The 20,002-nt window shown below is 36.6% G+C and overlaps 1 protein-coding gene and 1 pseudogene across 1 annotated transcript in view; one reads left to right on the forward strand and one right to left on the reverse strand.

Annotated features, from left to right (window-relative positions):
- The window catches only part of LOC138311220 (myb/SANT-like DNA-binding domain-containing protein 4), a 99,444-nt gene extending 84,514 nt beyond the window's left edge, over positions 1-14,930 (forward strand). The window contains exons 5-9 of the mRNA XM_069252713.1: positions 12,419-12,565; positions 12,984-13,049; positions 13,893-13,934; positions 14,131-14,214; positions 14,393-14,930. Of these exons, the coding sequence (XP_069108814.1) occupies positions 12,419-12,565; positions 12,984-13,049; positions 13,893-13,934; positions 14,131-14,214; positions 14,393-14,607 (554 nt within the window). The 3' untranslated portion in view covers positions 14,608-14,930. The remainder of the gene's footprint in view (positions 1-12,418; positions 12,566-12,983; positions 13,050-13,892; positions 13,935-14,130; positions 14,215-14,392) is intronic.
- A 26-nt stretch (positions 14,931-14,956) lies between these two features.
- LOC138310163 (putative nuclease HARBI1) lies at positions 14,957-19,642 on the reverse strand (annotated as a pseudogene).
- Positions 19,643-20,002: the final 360 nt, after the last annotated feature.

The raw sequence follows: 20,002 nt of genomic DNA on the forward strand, positions 1-20,002 counted from the left end.
CTTTACTGTGAGTTTGTATGCAGTTGGATGTAGATCTATCAATCTGACTTTATTATCACTGCGTTGGTTAAGGGATTTGACATTAGGGATCATGTCCAGGCAAACGCTCAACGCAAGGCCAAAAGTGTGGCGGTGCCAAGGAAGGCATGCAATAGGGGCAGCAGGTACAATTTTAATCCTTCCTGCAGGGCCAAGTAATATTACATGGAAACATACAGGATAAAGGATAGTATCGCATGTAAGCATCAGAGCGAAACCCATCGTGCACTATTTCACGTCACCGGGTCATAATGTTTATGACGTTAGAGTCACTGGCATAGTGACCGACATAAACATCAACAGGCGATTACGTCAAAGGAAGACTTGGATCAGAATATTACGCACCAGACAACCGGAGAGATCTAATCTCATCTCATGATCGCACTATGCCGAAAATCAAAACGATGCCTCGAAGCACCATCAGCAGCTACACACGAAACAAGAGGCCCAGAGGGCCTGTATCGCTCACCTGGTTTGTAATGACAAGTAATGTTTTAAATACAAGTTCATTGTTTCTTTTCTGAAGGAATGCGAATATTTACCTCTAATTCCCCTATTTGGCCCCGCCCCTCCTGCCCCCGGGGGGTCAGAGCCGAAATTTATACAAGTTCTGTTCCCCTTCCCCCATGGATGTTTGTGGCCAAATTTAGTTACAATCCATGCAGAACTCTAGGACAAGTAGCGATTTATAGGATTTACCTCTTTTTCCCCTATTGGGCCCCGCCCCTCCTGCCCCTCGGGGGTCAGAGCCGAAATTTATACAAGTTCTGTTCCCCTTCCCCCATGGATGTTTGTGGCCAAATTTGGTTACAATCCATGCAGAACTCTAGGACAAGTAGCGATTTATAGGATTTACCTCTATTTCCCCTATTGGTCCCCGCCCCTCCTGCCCCTTGGGGGTCAGAGCCAAAATTTATACAAGTTCTGTTCCCCTTCCCCCATGGATGTTTGTGGCCAAATTTGGTTACAATCAATGCAGAACTCTATGACAAGTAGCGATTTAAAGGAAATGTTGACGGACAGACGGACGACAGACGCCGCGCCATGACATAAGCTCACCAGCCCTTCGGGCCAGGTGATCTAAAAAAGGATACCGTGCAATCTATATGGAAATGGATACACATGTTTGAGAAACCTACGGAGACATGTGAACATGAAACATGGAGCAGTAAAGATTTGGTATAGGTGTAAAATATGCAAAAGATTATAGGTAGACATTCCGACTACAACAAGCATTTGAGGAATTTCCACGCGGAATATCCTGAAGCAGTGGAGGATACAGTAAAACAGTCAGCATCTACACGCTTTTTAAATCTCTAACTAAGGATCAACTGAAAAGGGCTTAATTTCGCATTGAAATTAAAGTATATTTGCCAACACATCGTCCTCTGTCACTCTCAATATATCCAGAAACTGCGTAACCGACAGAGCATGTTAAGACCAATACTAGATGAACAATGGATCAGTTAAAACAGGACCTAGCACCGAGCGATTCTGACAGTTCAGAATCTTGTCCAAACACATCAGAGGGAGGCCGACTGGTTGGCCCTGCAGGTAGAGCGTTAGAATATTGTACCTGCTGCCCCTATTGCATGATAGTAAAAGGCGACTAAATTTAGGATCTTGTATTTTATCTTCTTCCTAACCGACTTTATCTTTCCTAATGCCTCCCTTGGCACCGCCTCACTTTTGGCATTGAGTTGAGCGTTCGCTGAACTCTATGCCTAACTCTGTAGCAGATAATTCTAGTCACTCTCAATATATCCAGAAACTGCGTGGCCGACTTGAGACCATGTATAGCATAGCAAGAGATCATCTGGGAAAGGCAGCAGAACGCCAGAAGACGAGTCATGATATCAGGACAACTTTCTCCCCTATCTCGTGTCATGACAACAGATACGAGATAGAGGAGACAGTGTACAAGTTTAGATCTGGACATCGGACGCTCGAATCACCATGTGCGGGTCCGTATATACTATCAAAAATCCTCAGTTCAGCCGTATATACCATCCGGAACAGAACACGTGAAGAAAACGAAATTGAAAAAAATGTTACATGAGTGAGTTACCAAAATGGGCTCATGCAATAGATCAATAAATACTATATTTTACAGATTATGTCAACTATGCAGTGCACCCGTTGTCCGGAGAGATTTACCAGAAAGAGGAGTGATCATATACACATATATAAGCATTATCTACCAATGGAGAAGGCCCCATTTGCCTGTTTATTTTGGGGATTTGTTGGGCTGAATAGGAAAGAATTATATACACGTGTATCGGGGTATCAGGAGCACAGGGAGAGACGAAATGAACAAACAGAGGACGAAAAGTACTTTTTAGAAGCAAGAACACCTTATGTAATCAGGTGTCAGTGTTCGTGTGTATACTAGACAGATTATACATTGTAAATTTGTTTGTTTGTATGTTTGATTAATTAACGTCCTATTAACAGCTATAGTCATGTAAGGACGGCCTCCCATGTATGCGGTGTGTTGCATTTATGTTGTGCGAGGTGCGTGTTTTGGGAGACTGTGGTATATTCATGTTGTGTCTTGTATAGTGGAACTGTTGCCCTTTTTATAGTGCTATATCACTGAAGCATGCCGCCGAAGACACCAAGCAACACACCCCACCCGGTCACATTATACTGACAACGGGCGAACCAGTCGTCCCACTCCCTGTATGCTGAGCGCCAAGCAGGAGCAGAAACTACCACTTTTATAGACTTTGGTGTGTCTCGGCTAGGGGACAGAACCCAGAGCCTTCCTCACAGGGGCGAACGCTCAATGATCATCAGTTATAATTATAGATTAACTAGATTGATATGATATGTAGTATTATCGTGTATTTGGAATTTTCTAGATATTGTCTTCATGGTGTGAGGACGGCTATCGCACGCGATTACGTTTGTCAAACATTCCCACAAACTGTTGTCAGTTTGTGTATTTACTTGTTGATGTCATACTTCCGGTTGTTATTGGAAATTATTTTTAGTATTATAAGTTACCAAGGATAGTGCTTTTGTAAATAGTAGTTATTTTGGAAATGGCAAATTATTACATAGGAATATGTACAGTTAAATCTTTATATTGCATTTGATGTCGTTGCTTTTGTGGCACATGAACTCTACTATAAAAGCAGACAGCTTAAGTGAGGCAACTCATATAGAAAGGTAACTTTAGTCATTTTTTGCATAAGTTTGTTTGATTAATTAACGTCCTATTAACAGCTATGGTCATGTAAGGACGGTCTTCCATGTATGCGGTGTGTTGCATGTATGTTGTACTGGGTGCATACTTCGGTACAATTTCATTAGTATATTTCGAGCTGCTGATTAGTTAATAAGCTTTAAGCATTTGTTAGGAATTATATATTTATTTAGGGTTAGTTTAGCTAGGATAAATGAGTGAAATACGTACACTTGTAAGGTATAAGCACATATGATAGTTTTTCGGATAGGTAAGGAATATAAAATTATTAGATAGGAAAATACCGATTAGAAAATAGATACCATTAATAGCTGTTCTGTTCCGTATTGATGTGTGTATGGTGTGAGCCGAGGATATTTTGAATGTTATATTATTGTTTTAAACCAAATCAGTTTTACAAAGTTGTCGATCTTTCCATCTACCTCGCAAAACTACAAAAGTAAAAATATATCAGTTATTCATTTATATCTTGCGGTTTACAATAGTACATCATTTTATGATATTCAAAACTGACACGACTTTTGCTACCTTTTAGGACGTGACAGGCATATAACTCAGCTGGAGTGTTCAACAGGTTTGTCCGGCCTAAAGTATGCATACAATCGGCAGTCTCAGCAATTACAGGAATAAGAACCATCCAGGGTCAGCAATTACAGGAATAAGAACCATCCAGGGTGATACGTATTGTAGAGATGAGTAGGTTTCACCAGTCAACACAGATTCTCCATGAATCCCGGTATTATCTCAGCTTACAGGAAGTCCATTCATACTGTAATACTTACTGGACACTATATCAGAAGTCCAGTCATACTGTAATATTTACTGGACTCTATATCAGAAGTCCAGTCATACTGTAATATTTAATGGACACAATATCAAAGTATTTCATTGTTCTGTATTACTCAATACTAATGCCTGCCTTGTAGTTTGGCCCTAAATGACCTTAGTTGTCAAAACCTCAAACAAAACAAACAAACAAGTATTACTCAATGCCGCATCTTCTTGTGGCGTTGAGCTGGATAAAGATATTGCTGGCTTTCTAGACACTTTTCAGAGAATCATACCCTTGGTTGAAATGCTACAAACAAGATGGCCTGTATCACCACTTCCTTGGTGGAACATATAATGCCCATGATGCAAAGAAGATGTTGCATCTCTGGAGAAGTTTTTAGATGCCAAATGTCCGAAAAATGTTCTGAACCATACCTTTGATATAGAGTATATAAAGTAAAAGTTAAACAATAACTCGATAACAATCTTTAACTATTCCCCACTCTGGCGGCCATCTTGTTGACCTATCGGTCCCAAAACGCAATATGCGCAACAAGGGCCTTAGGGGAAACATACGTATGAAATTTTAGAATGGTCCCTTTAGTACTTTCTGAAAGAAAAAAAAGCGAAAACAGAGTTTAACTATCAAAATCCAAGATGGATACCTAGCGGCCATCTTGTTGATGAATCGGCACCATTTTTTGTTTGTTTGTTTGTTTGATTGATTTATTAACGTCCTATTAACAGCTATGGTCATGTAAGGACGGCCTCCCATGTATGCGGTGTGTTGCGTGTATGTTGTGCGAGGTGAGTGCACTGGGAGACTGCGGTATGTTCGTGTTGTGTCTTCTTGTATAGTGGAACTGTTGCCCTTTTTATAGTGCTATATCACTGAAGCATGCCTCCGAAGACACCAAGCAACACACCCCACCCGGTCCAAAAGCAATATACACAACTAGGACCTTAAGGAAACCTACATTTAAAATTTTGTGTGTTTGTTTAATTATGTCCTATTAACAGCTATGGTCATGTAAGGACGGCCTCCCATGTATGCGGTGTGTTGCGTATATATTGTGCGAGGTGCGTGTTTTGGGTGGCTGTAGAATCTGATTTCAACTACACATTCAAACTGATCCCAGGCATTTGTTTGTTTGATTAATTAACGTCCTACCAACAGCTATGGTCATGTAAGGACAGCCTCCCATGTATGTAGTGTGCCGCGTATGTTGTGCGATGTGCGTGTCCTGGGAGACTGCGGTAATTCATGTTGTGTCTTCTTGTACAGTGGAACTGTTGCCCTCTTTATAGTGTTATATCACTAAAGCATGCCGCCGAAGACACCAAGCAACACACTCCACCAAATCAGATTATACTGACAACGTGCGAACCAGTCGTTCCACTCCTGCTTAGCTGCCCTTATTTAATATCACCGAAGGATGCCACCGAAGACCCCAAGCAACAACCCACCCGTAACATTATACTGGCAACGGGCGAATCAGTTGTCCTACTCCCGTGTGCTGAGCTCACAGGGGCGAGCGCTCACCAGATGGTCAAAAGAGAGGTGTTGTCAAGGGAGACGTTAGAAAGAAGAAAGTAGGAAGAAAAAACATAAGATCATAAATTTAGTCGCCTTTACGATCGTTTTAACGGCTAACTGCAGGAAGCATGAGCTGAGGATATTTTGTATGTTAAACAAAACGAAAAGGACCCCACTTGTTTCCTGAAGGCCTATTCCAATTACATGAGGGGACCCCATTTTATCTAAAAAACACCTTTATGGTTTGTTTGATTTACTAAGTAACGTCATATTAACAACAAGGACCATGTAAGGACGGCTTCCCATATATGCGGTGTTTAGGGGGCATGGCGTACGTGTTTTGGTTGACTGGTATATTCGTGTTGTGAGACTGCGGTATGTTTGTGTGTGTTGTTTCTTCTTGTATAGTGGAACTCTTGCCCCTTTTATAGTGCTATATCATTGAAGCATACCGCCGAAGATGCACACCTCACATACTGACAACTAGGGATCCCTGAAATTTAGATGTATATGATTTTGTAAATTATTCTGTTAATTGTTAAACGTTATTTAACAATTAACCATTGCAGTTGCTTACAGACAAATGAAAATCATTTTACATTGTGTTTGTTTGTTTGATTTACCTAGGAAGACGAGGAAAGATAAAATAATGAACAAGGACATAGTCATTCAGATCCCCCGCCAATGGAGATATCAAAGCTGAAGTAAGTTTGATTAAGGAGACTTGTGTATGAAAAGAAAAACAGGAAAAAGGAAGTTGAGCTAAAGAAAGATGGAGTATAATTCAAGTAGAGCGGGGCTGCAATTGTTGAATCAGGTATACTGCCTTGACGTTTATATTAGACTATATACACAAAGATGGGTTGAGTTTTGCAAAGTAACATTTACCATTTACCATGATATTTTCAGCAAGGTTTCCATGGTAACGGAAAAAGTGCAAAAAATGAAAACCTAAAAATAGCAAAAGGTACTACTAGACCATAAAAAGAATGTGTCTATGAAGTTTCGTGGAAATATCTCTGCTGGTTTTAGAGTTATGCTCCGGAAATGAACCTGCTACAAAAATATGATATTTTCAGCAATGTTTCTATGGTTACAGAAAAAAGCACAAAAAATGAAAACCTAAAAATAGCAAAAGGCACTACTAGACCATCAGAACAATGTGTCTATGAAGTTTCATTGAAATATCTCTGCTGGTTTTAGAGTTGTGCTCCGGAAACGATTCTTACACAAAAATCTGCCATTTTCAGCCCGTTGTCAGTATAATGTGACCGGGTGGGGTGTGTTGCTTGGTGTCTTCGGCGGCATGCTTCAGTGATATAGCACTATAAAAAGGGCAATAGTTCCACTATACAAGAAGACATAACATGAATTTACCGCAGTCTCCCAAAACACGCACCTCGCACAACTTACACGCAACACACCGCACACATGGGAGGCCGTCCTTACATGACCATAGCTGTTAATAGGACGTTAATTAATCAAACAAACAAACAAACAAACAAAGCCATTTTCAGCAATGTTTCCATTGTAACAGAAAAAAGTACAAAAAGTGAAAACCTTAAAATAGAAAAAGGCACTACTAGACCATAAGACTAATGTGCCTATGGAGTTCCGTGCATATATCTCAACCGGTTTTCCAGTTATGCTGCGGAAACGAACCTGGTACAAAAATATGATATTTTCAGCAATGTCTCCATGGTTACGGAAAAAAATGCAAAAAAATGCAAAAAAAAATGAAAACCTAAAAATAGCAAAAGGCACTACTAGACCACAAGAATAATGTGTCTATGAAGTTTCATGGAAATATCTCTGCTGGTTTTAGAGTTGTGCTCCGGAAAAGGATTCTTACACAAAAATCTGCCATTTTCAGCAATGTTTCCATGGTTACAGAAAAAAGTACAAAAAGTGAAAACCTTAAAAATAGCAAAAGGCACTACTAGACCATAAGAACAACGTGTCTATGAAGTTTCATTGAAGTATCTCTGCCGGTTTTAGAGTTGTGCTCCAGAAACAAACCTGGTACAAAAATATGATATTTTCAGCAATGTATCCATGGTTACGGAAAAAAATGCAAAAAATGAAAACCTAAAAATAGCAAAAGGCACTACTAGACCATAAGACCAATGTGTGTATGAAGTTTCGTGGAAATATCTCTACTGATTTTAGAGTTATGCTCCAGAAACCATTCGTACGGACGGACGGACAGACGGACGGACGGACGGAACCCATTTGTATATCCTCCGCCAACTTCGTTGTGCGGGGGATAATTAGTCGCCTTTTACGATCATGCAATAGTAGGTACACTTCTAATGCCCAACCTTGCACTTCATACACACTACACACCGTATACATGGGAGAAAGTCCTTACATGAACCTGACGGTTAAAGATGCTCTACCGCCGATTTTGTTTGTTTGATTAATTAACGTCCTATTAACAGCTATGGTCATGTAAGGACGGCCTCCCATGTATGCGGTGTGTTGTGTGTATGTTGTGCGAGGTGCGTGTTTCGGGAGACTGCGGTATATTCATGTTGTGTCTTCTTGTATAGTGGAACTTTTGCCCTTTTTATAGTGCTATATCACTGGAGCATGCCGCGGAAGACACCAAGCAACACACCCCACCCGGTCACATTATACTGACAACGGGCGAATCAGTCGTCCCACTCCCTTTTTGCCTAGAGCAGGAGCAGAAACTACCACTTTTATAGACTTTGGTGTGTCTCGGCCAGGGGACAGAACCCAGAGCCTTCCTCACAGGGGCCAACGCTCAACTCAAGGCCAAAAATGAGGCGATGCACATATCATAAACGATACTCATATTCTAACAAGAATTGGTGTATAATTAGCACAAACAATAATATGATTTATTTGTTTGTTTGTTTGATTTATTAACGTCCTATTAACAGCTATGGTCATGTAAGGACGGCCTCCCATGTATGCGGTGTGTTGTGTGTATGTTGTGCGAGGTGCGTGTTTCGGGAGACTGCGGTATATTCATGTTGTGTCTTCTTGTATAGTGGAACTGTTGCCCTTTTTATAGTGCTATATCACTGGAGCATGCCGCGGAAGACACCAAGCAACACACCCCACCCGGTCACATTATACCGACAACGGGCGAACCAGTCGTCCCACTCCCTGTATGCTGAAAGCTAAGCAGGAGTAGAAACTACCACTTTTATAGACTTTGGTGTGTCTCGGCCAGGGGACAGAACCCAGTGCCTTCCTCACAGGGGCGAACGCTCAACTCAAGGCCAAAAGTGAGGCGGTGCCAAGGAGGCATTAGGAAAAATAAAGTCAGTTAGGAAGAAGGGAAAAGATCAGGCCCCGCTTGTATAAAAAAATCTCAAATTGAGATTTCCTCAATTTGAGATTTCCTTACCTGAGATTTCCTCAAATTTCGCTTGTATAAAACTTCCTCACGGTACTTAAGAGTATACTCAGCTAAGGAAAAGTTTGAGACGTTTTTGCAAAGATGTAAGCGGCCCGGGCGAGAAATCTTTTTGAAAGGAGATCGATAACTCATATAAACACCGCGATTTTTTCCCCGCAAACTGTCAAAGCACGAGACGTCAAGGAAACGAAGGTAAGATTCACTGTCGTCTGCGATACCCTATTTGCTAGAAGCCATGGCGGAGAAGAAAGTGAGGAGTGCTAATTGGACAGAGAGAGAGAAAGTTGTTTTGATGGAGAGTGTGCGTGAAAGAGAGAGTGTGTTGATGGGGAAATTGACTGGGAGTGGAGGGTGTGGAAGTGTGTCTTCCAAATATAAAGACAAACTCTGGGAGGAGGTAGCTGCCAGTGTAAATGCGTAAGTTTGTTTCTGAAATTGTTCTATAAGATCTGTGCACTTGTGTCATATCCTACTACGTATAAAAAGTTCGAAGTTTTGACGGCCTGATCTACATTACATAATGTAGCTGCGTCGTCTGTATCATAGTACACGTACGTAGTCGTACTCACGTATAACAAGGCATCAAACAAGTCAGTCAAGTTATCTGTCAACTTTAGTACCTACGAACTTTCCTTAGAAACATTTGTGTCACCGTTGGCTCTTAGTTTAGTGTAGGCCTACTGACAGACTATAAAAATTAAGATCAGGAAGTCGATGATTTGGCTATCATCGTGGCACCGGCCAGCCGACGCCAATCCCTAATAATAAATAACGAGTTAACGATACTACTTCAGGGCATTACTGAAAACTATCCAATGTTGCGGCATTAACAATTTTTTCTAATTGTTGGTCACTAAATCAGATAAAAATACAGGTTTAACGTCCTCATTCTGTTTATGTCAAGTAAGAGCAAATACCGTTGCGCGATTGGTTGGATGCTAATACCGGCAACCAATCAGTGAAGCGCTTACGTCACATATTACTATAAATAGAAATAGGTGGTTTCCAATAAAACCTGTTTACAGTATGCACATCATTACCTAATACTGTAAATCAGTTCGTATTTAAGTACATATAATCAATTTGTACAGTACTTCAGTAGATATCTATACCGGTAGTTTATAATAAAATAATGGATTTTTTTGTTTGACTCAAAATATGTGTACGTTCCAATGCGCACATACCTTATATTAGAATTTTTTAATGTACAATGTACATACATGTGTTACCTTGCTTATTATCAGCTGATGAAAATATTTTGATTTTGTTTAACACATGTCCACATGCACATAAGTAGGATGTGTATCAGCAGTATCATTTATAGATAGTTCAATGTTGTACTTGTTGCTCTTATATCCATAAGGCCAAAAACAATATATGCATGTTTCAGGTTACATGACTGAACAAATAGGGTAGATCGTTCGGGAGTTTTTTAAATTTTATTTTTTTATTTCATTTTTTTAGGAGGGGGTGGGGAGGGATGAGTTGCGTTATCACTACATTACGAATACATTGTAATTTGTCTTTCAGGCTTTAGGCTGGGTAGAAGTCTTTTATTTCTCATTACCATAATTGAACTTTATCTGGATAAACTTAAAGCAAGCGTAAAAATCTAAGTTGAAAACTTCACACACTACATTTTTGTTTAGAAAAAGTGTGATAAAATAGCTAGGGTCGGAAGTAAAAACTAGGGTAGGTAGGGGTACCTGAAACATACATATTTTTTTTGGCCTAAGCCATCAAATAGAGTATAAAATTAATTATAAGTATTGATGTCACTATTTTTTAATTTTATCGGGTTATGAAAAAAAAATTGTTTGCAAACTTTTGTGAGAATCCGCTACGCGGAATCACACAGTTTGCAAACAATTTTTTTTTCATACCCCGATAAAATTAAAAAATAGTGACATCAATGCTTAACTGATAATGATAATACAGTGTACTAGAAAGCATGACTATTGAGTCCATGTCAGTTCAAACTGTAAATATACATAAGTAAATGTAAATCAGAGCCCCTAACCTGCTATATAAGCCTAGGCTTTGATAAACAATAAAATTATAGATCATATAGTGCATATTTACATACGCATGTTTGTGGTATCAGTCACTAAAGATTTTACTAGTTTCATCAAAATTGATAATAGAATAATGATAATATTCTATAATGAACTACTTATAGATATATATGTATTTGTATATCAGTTTCGTTTGTTTTCAGTGTTGGGATTGAAGTAAGAACGGTTCTTCAAGTCAAGAAACAGTACGACAATATCAAGCAGAGAGGTATGTAAATTGAAAGAATTCAAGAACTACATACATGTACATGTAGTGTATAATTTTCATTTAACATTATATACAATGTATTTTGTATGCATGAATTACTTGTTATATTATTATTTTCTTTAAGATTGTTTAGATTTCAATTATAATAAGTGCATATGCATACATGCATGTATTAAAATCACTATAGAGTTAATTCCATTTTCAAGGTAAAAAGTATATTTAATGTGAATTTGGGAAATTGAGACCAGTCTGAATGCGTTTATTGGCCTTCCAAAAGTCCTTATCTAGATATTAAAACGATCAAGTTCTGCTTACATTGTCTAGTTTTGATAACTGAGATTATGGAAAAGCCTTAATTAAAGGGACAATTCATTCTAAGAGAACATTAAAATCTGTACATATATCGGAAAACCCCAGTTCTAATGGAATTTAGATCTGTTGGTTTTACTGTGATGTGCCTGAAAAGCCCATGGTGGTGACATGTGTGTGAAATTTTCAAACTCGCTCGCTGTCCGCCATTACACATTGTGGTCGAACTTCTTGTATGCCGAACCCTGTCCCTTGCTCGTAGAGTAATGCAACTTTTGTCTATAACTGCTCAAATCGCTCTGACTATAGTTTGTTTACCTTATTAAGTGAATTATCTTGCCTCAAAATCATTTTATCACCTTCGCAGTGGTTATGTATTTCATTTGTTTAACGTGCGTGACTTTGGCTCGAGTATAGGTACAGCGCCCATATTCTACCTGCTTAATCGTATTGATCAACGATTTGATATTTCAACGATATTAATTAAAATACTTAACAATGACGTGGAATTTGTCAATGCTTAACGTTATTTGTTTCATAAGAAATATAGAACAATACATTTATACCATATTTCACTTCTTGGTTATGTAAAAGAATTAGCCTGAGTGAATTGTCCCTTTAAATTTAGCAGTTCTAAAAATAAATTCTGAAAATGAGGCTGTGTGGGAATGTCGATGTAGGATTCCTATAATATAAATTAATTTCTTTTGCAAGTTTTATTTTTCTGTTTCATATTTAAATAAATTATACTGGATATATCAACACCATTTTTACTGACTAAAGCCTTCCTTTGGCCGACTATTCACTTTATTAAAAAAAAAAAAAATTTAAATTAAAGTTTTGAATTTTTATTTAATTTTCTTTTCTTGAACAGCCAAAGGAAAAGTTGATGAGCTAAAAAGGCCAAAGACAGGTGGGGGTCCTGGAGGGGCACAGCCAACTCCAAGTGAAAGCATTTTTATTGAAAGTCATGACACCCGGCCAAATGTTGTTGGTTTGGCAGCCTCAATTGATACTGAAGGTAAAAAAAGAATTATGTCAAATAGGTAATCATAGCTTATAAATGAAATGAGACAAACATTGTGCAATATATTTATCATTTATTCATTATTATCATACTTTCAAAAGGAGTAACTGTCAGAAACATGTAATGTTTAAATATGAATTATGCAATCATGGAATTAATTAGAACATTTATTTTTTAAAACCAGAAGTGTCTTTTCATTTTCTTTTTATATAAATCTAAGTATCAGTTAAAACATTCTATATTTATTTTTAATCTTAAAGTTATTAAACGTTTATAACATGGGCACATAGAGCAAGTGGTACATCTGCAGATCATAAAAAAGTTGTCAGACTATGATATATTTCTGGTACATGACTAGATATTATTTCATGTACCTATATATATTCATAATATGTTTTTAATTCTTTTTCAGATAATGATTTGGAAACAACTATCAACAAAATACAACCAGGGTCCAATGTAGCTGTTGATGAATCAGGTACTCTATAGCCTAGGTGTGGTTATGACAAAAAGATATTTTGGTAATGTCAAATACATACTAAGGAAATCAATAACTTTTCCTGTATGCATGTACACACTAGTTGATTAAAGAAAGATGAAAAAACAATGATAACATGGCATTTAAAATGATGCCACACATGGTTAGGAGATATGTCACTGACAGTTTGGTGGCATAATGAAGTTTGAACCCACACCCTCCAGAGGTACATTTCAACAAAACATTTTTGATAAGCATTTGGCATGGAATCATAAAAAATATATTGGTAACAAGCTTAAGAGACTGGGGGCATCCTCGATACTCCAGAGGTTAATATCACCGACGTTATATCTATCCTAGACTATCACATAGTAACACTGGAGGCGATTCAGGAGAAAACAACTGACCAATCACAGGTCTGCAGTGACTTTCTATTAAGATTACAGAGAGAATGATGCCCGACTTCAAAGCTATTTGATTGTTTTGTTGTACATCAAAGGACCACATTACATACAGATGTGTTCTGTTGCCTTCTGTTTTGCTATGACATAGTCTAGGGGTGGATATTAAATGACAGTGATAGTTACCCCTGGGGTATCGTGGATGAAAAAGGTATATATATGATTTACTAGGTAACTGGCATACAGTTCTAGCTATTCAGTATTCTGAAATTAACTAATATATGATGATACATTAATGTAACTACAAAATACAAAAATAGTGCGTTTGAATTTTAAAATTTGCAATTTTTGATTAAATATTCCAAAAGAATGTATGAAATGTTTTATTGATTACTGATATAGATATTACATACCTGTATTTATATATTTACAATCATTACAGATGAAGAAGGCCGCACTTGTATTGAATCAACCACACTATCAGGTATTTAGTTTTTCTCGTTTTCTATTTTGTAGGTAAATGACTCTGCTCTAACCTTTCCCATATACTATATATATGCACATCAGTTACTATGAATACCATTCCTAACTAGGGTAAATATACTTTCACATAAGCATCTTCTCTGGAGGTAGAGGTAGTTCAAAAGGAAAGAATAAAACTTCTAATGCTTTTTTTGTAGATAAATCCATTCAAGCACTGAGGAGGGAGATTGAGGGGCCGAATTATCGTCAACCTGCAATTACAAGTACAAGTGCCACTACTAGTATGTATAACTTCTCAGAGTTTCTTCAATATACATTATATCGTTTGAATATTTCATTCAAATTTAAAATTGCTGCTGAAACACACAAAGACGAATTAAAGATTTTATTTAAAATTTATGACAATCAGCTTTCCTACTAGTACATTTAATGAATACATGTATATTGTATTTGTCATAGGTAGTTCCAAACAGAATCAATCTAAGAAAAGGACCCACATGAGGACAAGATACTCAAGGGACCAGCTGGAGGAGGAGCTCCTTCTCCTAGAAATTAAACGTGTAAAGATGGAGATAGAGCTCTTAGCCATGAAGAAGGAGAAGACCAGGCTAGAAACCGAAGTGCTATCAAACCAGAACCAGATGGTGAATGTTTTATGCCAACAGGAATCGTAGTCTTCTCGTCCTTTATGGCTAAGCATTTTTATTGTTTTTTAGGTGCCCATAATAATGTTGAATAATGTTGCTTGATTTTTTTCCTTTTACTTAGTAACAGCTTTATGGTCAGTAACAGCTTTATGGTCATTAAAGGATATCTCAGTTTTTGCTTTAAAAGTAAGCAGGGTCATATAAGTATTTCTTGTTTTATATAGAAACAAGTAAAGTTATACATGTGTTAAATAGAATCCTACACTTGTGACTATGTAATATGAAATTTATCCAACTTGTTCAATAATATGATATGCCAGAAGCTTTTATGCTGGCTCGTGTTGCATATACAAATCATTGGACTTCTTTAATAAATTTCATACTTCATAGCCACTTACAAAGCGTACATGTTCTATGCTTAAACATTAGGAAAAGTATGTTGCCCTGATGTGGTCACGCATCGCATTGCCATTCCCCTCATTTGCATTAATTCCATGATCAGTATTGTTGTCTTCAATTTCTTCTAGTGGGATGATTTCATTCCTTTCGATACCAATGTTATGCAGAACAGCGCAGGCTAATGTGATGATACTGGCTTTCATGGGTGCAACCCTTAATCCCAATGACAGACATGCAAACCTTCTTTTCAAGATACCAAATGTCTGCTCAATCTTTACCCTGGTCTTGCACAAGGCGTCATTGTATCTCTGGTGGGATGGGGTTGAGGTGTTGCTGTAGGGCGTCATAAGAAATGGCAAACAGGGGTAGCCGGAGTCACCTAGAAGGGTTCCATCATAATTACCTGCAATAGAAGTAAATGTATGAAATCACTTGAGATTTAAAGTTTTTATTAATTAATGTATTAGGAATTCAATGAGTATATAATTAGCATCATTTGCATTTTTAATGAGAGTGACCATTTGATACATTTTTTTTTATTAAGATAGGTGTATGTTGTTATGTTAATTAGTCAATATTGATACATCAATGATGTCTTGATAGAAACATAATATTTCACAGTTTTTGTTCCACTACTTGTGTATTTCACTCACCATTTTCAAATTTAAAGCAAATGTGCGACCCTCTAAAAATCCTCGCATCATGGACAGATCCTGGCCATTTTGCCACAACATTGGTTATTTTATATCTGCTATCACATGCCATCTGTAAAAAAATGATTAATATCTTGTGAATTTGATGGTTTGTTTCACAATTCATAGGCAAAATATATTATTTAAAGGGTCTCAGAAGTAGGTAACCAAGACTATAGACATGATTCTTAATATGTACATATTCTGCACTTTAATTTAATTCTAATAGTAGACTAGATATAACTGTTATTTTAGGAAATTATGGAGTCCTTAATGTTTCATGATTATTCCAAGGGATTAAAAGGGAATCCTTTTTTTAATATTTGTCGGGTTTTAAATCTGCTACTAATTACCTGTACATTCAGTGAGTGGTAGCCTTTTTCTGTTGACGAAATCTGCTTCATTTTCACGAGGTGCCTGAATTTTGATGAATGTCCCATCCACACAGCTTATAACATTTGGAAATCCTGTAATATTATACAAAGATCTATATATTTCTGTGGTAGTAATCTATTGTATATCACTGGTACACAGTATAAACATACAAGGTATTCTACATGAATATCACTGGTACACAGTATAAACATACAAGGTATTCTACATGAATATCACTGGTACACAGTATAAACATACAAGGTATTCTACATGTATATCACTGGTACACAGTATAAACATACAAGAGACATGTTAGTGTTACAACGGGACCTACATGTATTTGTTCAAGGAGAATGACAGCCTGTATAGCAATTAGATTTCTGCATTATACAGATTTACATAACTTTAAATTGAGAAGGAAAATACCATGATAATAATATGTCTGAATATGCAAAAATCTGGATTTGATTTGACATGTTGTTGAGTATGAATTATACAGATTTTGACACTATTGTTACAGTGATATTATAATTATTTTGTAAAATTCAGATTCACTATATTGCTCCTTCTTGATATTATTGTTAACTGGCTGTGGTGATATTATTTTGCATAATTTCAATTAAATATGTAACGTTTATCCAAGATAAAAGTTTTTATCACATGACAACATCATAATGCAAAATTCAAGAATTTAGACATATACAATGTACACATGAATTTGTATTTTTTTTTTTTAAATAACAATACAGAAGACATATTAGTAAAGGTACTGTGAACATGTATTTGTGCATATTACAGAGTTACATGTACCTCCCTTGCAGTTACATTTTGAAATATCCCATTGTTACATGATTATTTTGTGAGTGAAACTTTGTCATTTTCTTCAAGGAGTATAATGTCACACATTTGTCAAACAAATGACATCACAATCATTTCCAGTTACTTACTCACAGGTTACTAAGTAATATGCAAAAATGGCATATGTAGGTTCATTATACTAATATATAAATTTAATATTACATTGTATTTGTCTTAATCATATTTATTTATTTTTAATAATTATAATGAAGAAATGTAATTAATTATTTCACTTTTAACAAAATCTATTTTGCCAATAATGCTGCCTTGCTCTTTAAATTGACAATTAATGATTTGTTTGTTTGATTAATTAACGTCCCATTAACAGCTATGGTCATGTAAGGACGGCCTCCCATGTATGCGGTGTGTTGCGTGTATGTTGTGCGAGGTGAGTGTACTGGGAGACTGCAGTATGATATTTAAATCTGTTTAACATATTTTTGAACTAGACTTTCCTTTATAAGTATCTTTATTTTGTTTTGTTACACTCACAACATCATATTTGAAATGAAAAGGTAAAACATTCCCCTATATGTGTGGGAATTTTTTTAAATATGTAAAAGTAAATGATTACATGACTGTGATAAATTGTATACAAATGCAAAAATGGTAGATATATATGGGGTGTACACTGTTTTCATAAATGTTTATGCAATATAATGTATATATATATGAAATTATGATAAACTACTCAATGTATTGTAGTGTATGAGTGAATGAATGTTTTGTTTTTGTTCTGTATTGGATTCATGTATGAAATTTTAGAAAAATGAAAGAAATAGACAAAAATGCATAACATTAAATGTAAAAAAAGATTTTATGTTACAAAGTGTATCAGTTTATAAAACAAAGTGCGAGAAAGAGCTGTTGTTGTCAATTTACTTTTCAAATAAATGTATCTGTGTGGTGCTTAAACATTTGATTTTGTTTTGATATATATTCTTGGTTTACTTTGATGCTCTTTTTGCAAACAGAGAAGTTATCAAAAGAGAGAAAATAAACCACAGGACAGTTCACCTTAATTCAATTTATGTGTGGAAGCATCTCCTTACAAACTACAATTTGGTTGGGTTACAAGTGAATAAAAAAAATGCAAATTTGATTTTACATGTACATCATTGAAATCAATTATATAAAATTGTCAATAATAGACATGTACAACTTGAGTTAACTACACTTTTTAATTGAAACACTGATTTGAATACTAGTTTCACATTTTTAGGGAGGGGGGTGTCCATTCAAAGGTACATTTGTACAATGTAGCAGTTGACAGAACGAATGGCCATGGGACTTTTATTTAGCAGAAAGTCCCTGTTTTATCATATGCATTGAAATTTTGAAATGTGTATGTCCTAAAATTGGTGAATTCAATCTAGAGACTTTTATTCAGGCTTCACATTTGCATAAAGAAATCCATCAAAATGGTTTTGAGATTAATGGTTTAGAGGATATCCGAATGTGCGTGTAAGACGGAAAATTTCAATACTGTAGGAGTACATGTAGACATTAATAGTCGCGGTATGAGGTAAGATTACTAAAAAGTTTAATGTTATACCTATGCCGAAATAGGCTCATTTCCGCTATCAGGACAGTGATGTGTAAACTGTGTTCAAGTGAAAGAAATACAGTGGGTGTAAATTTGGTTACCATTGTTTTTACAGTCTCACAAAATCGCAAAAATCAGACCTGTCCATAAATGAACACTGCATAACAATTGCAAATGTTGTGTAGATTAAAAATATATATACTTTTATATAAGGTTAAAAAGCTGTGTACATAATTAATGGCTGCACTTTATTTTGTTGAATTTTTCAAAAATAATGTACTTTGCTACCAAAGAACAATATAAGAAGTACTCGTCGCCGCCCCTGACACTCTGATACAGTTGTTTAATGTTAACTGTGCCCAATTTAATAAAATCACCCTTCTCAAGTGGTTTTATTTAAGCACATAACTAAATACCCTTTTATAACGAAATGAGGTACTGTAAAAATATCCGAAATCCGGACATCGGATTCAATTTTACACACACCTAGGCGATACGTACATACAATGTAGGCGCCAGTTGTTGTATTGAATATTTGTCTTCATCAATGAACATATTGTGATCGTAGTGCAGATAATATTATCAAACATGTTTATATTTCATGATCTTTAGATAGTATCGTATCAAACATTGCAAAATCAAGTTTTGTTGTTTATTGCATCCGGACTTTGCCGGTTTCATTTTTACACATACCGTACTTTCGCCGGATGTTGTCGTTACCAAAACTTAGAAGTGTTACTTGTTACGATTGCATGCAAGATGATACCGTTTGACATTTACCTGCTATTTTGTAGAAGTCAGCTTTGACTTTGGTTGCCTCTGCTCCCGTTGGAACACGTATATATCTATTGGCTAGTCCAGCGATCGCCGAACATACAGTAAAGACAGTTCTTGACACTTGGCTTTCTGATATTCCCACACTGTCTCCGATCAGCTTAAAAAATGCCCCTGTCGCTAGAAATCGCAGCGTTAAAAGCACCTGCTGCAGGGGGGAAAGTGAGTGATTCCTCAATGTTGGTCTTACTATAATATGTTCAATGATGCTGGCGATAAATACCAAAGAAGGTTCCGAGAACCTGTATCTCTCAAATATCTCATCTGCAGACATGCCGATCAGGGTTGTCCTCTGTAAAAATACACGCTTCCTTCTCATTTCCCTTCGCCGGCGTCTAAGTCTCGCTAAAGTCGCCATATTTAAGGTTGCTAAGTACTTCCCTCAAAATATTGAGGAAAATCTCAAATATATTTGAGGAAAAACGTGAGTTTTACGTTTTAACAAGTGAAATTGAGGAAAATCTCAAAAGTTGAGATAAATCTTAAGAGTTGAGGAATGGTTCTGCAAGCCATTTTGAGGAATCTCAAGCAATTTGAGGTAATCCTCAGATTTGAGGAAATCTCAGGATTTGAGATGTTTTATACAAGCGGGGCCAGATCCTAAATTTAGTCGCCTTTTACGATCATGCAATAGGGGCAGCAGGTACAATTCTAACGCCCTACCTGCAGGGCCCAAATAATTTATTTTGCTTTTGGTGCATGCGCAATCAGCACTTCA

The sequence above is a fragment of the Argopecten irradians genome, chromosome 16 (assembly GCF_041381155.1).
Source record: "Argopecten irradians isolate NY chromosome 16, Ai_NY, whole genome shotgun sequence".
Lineage (NCBI taxonomy): Eukaryota > Metazoa > Mollusca > Bivalvia > Pectinida > Pectinidae > Argopecten > Argopecten irradians.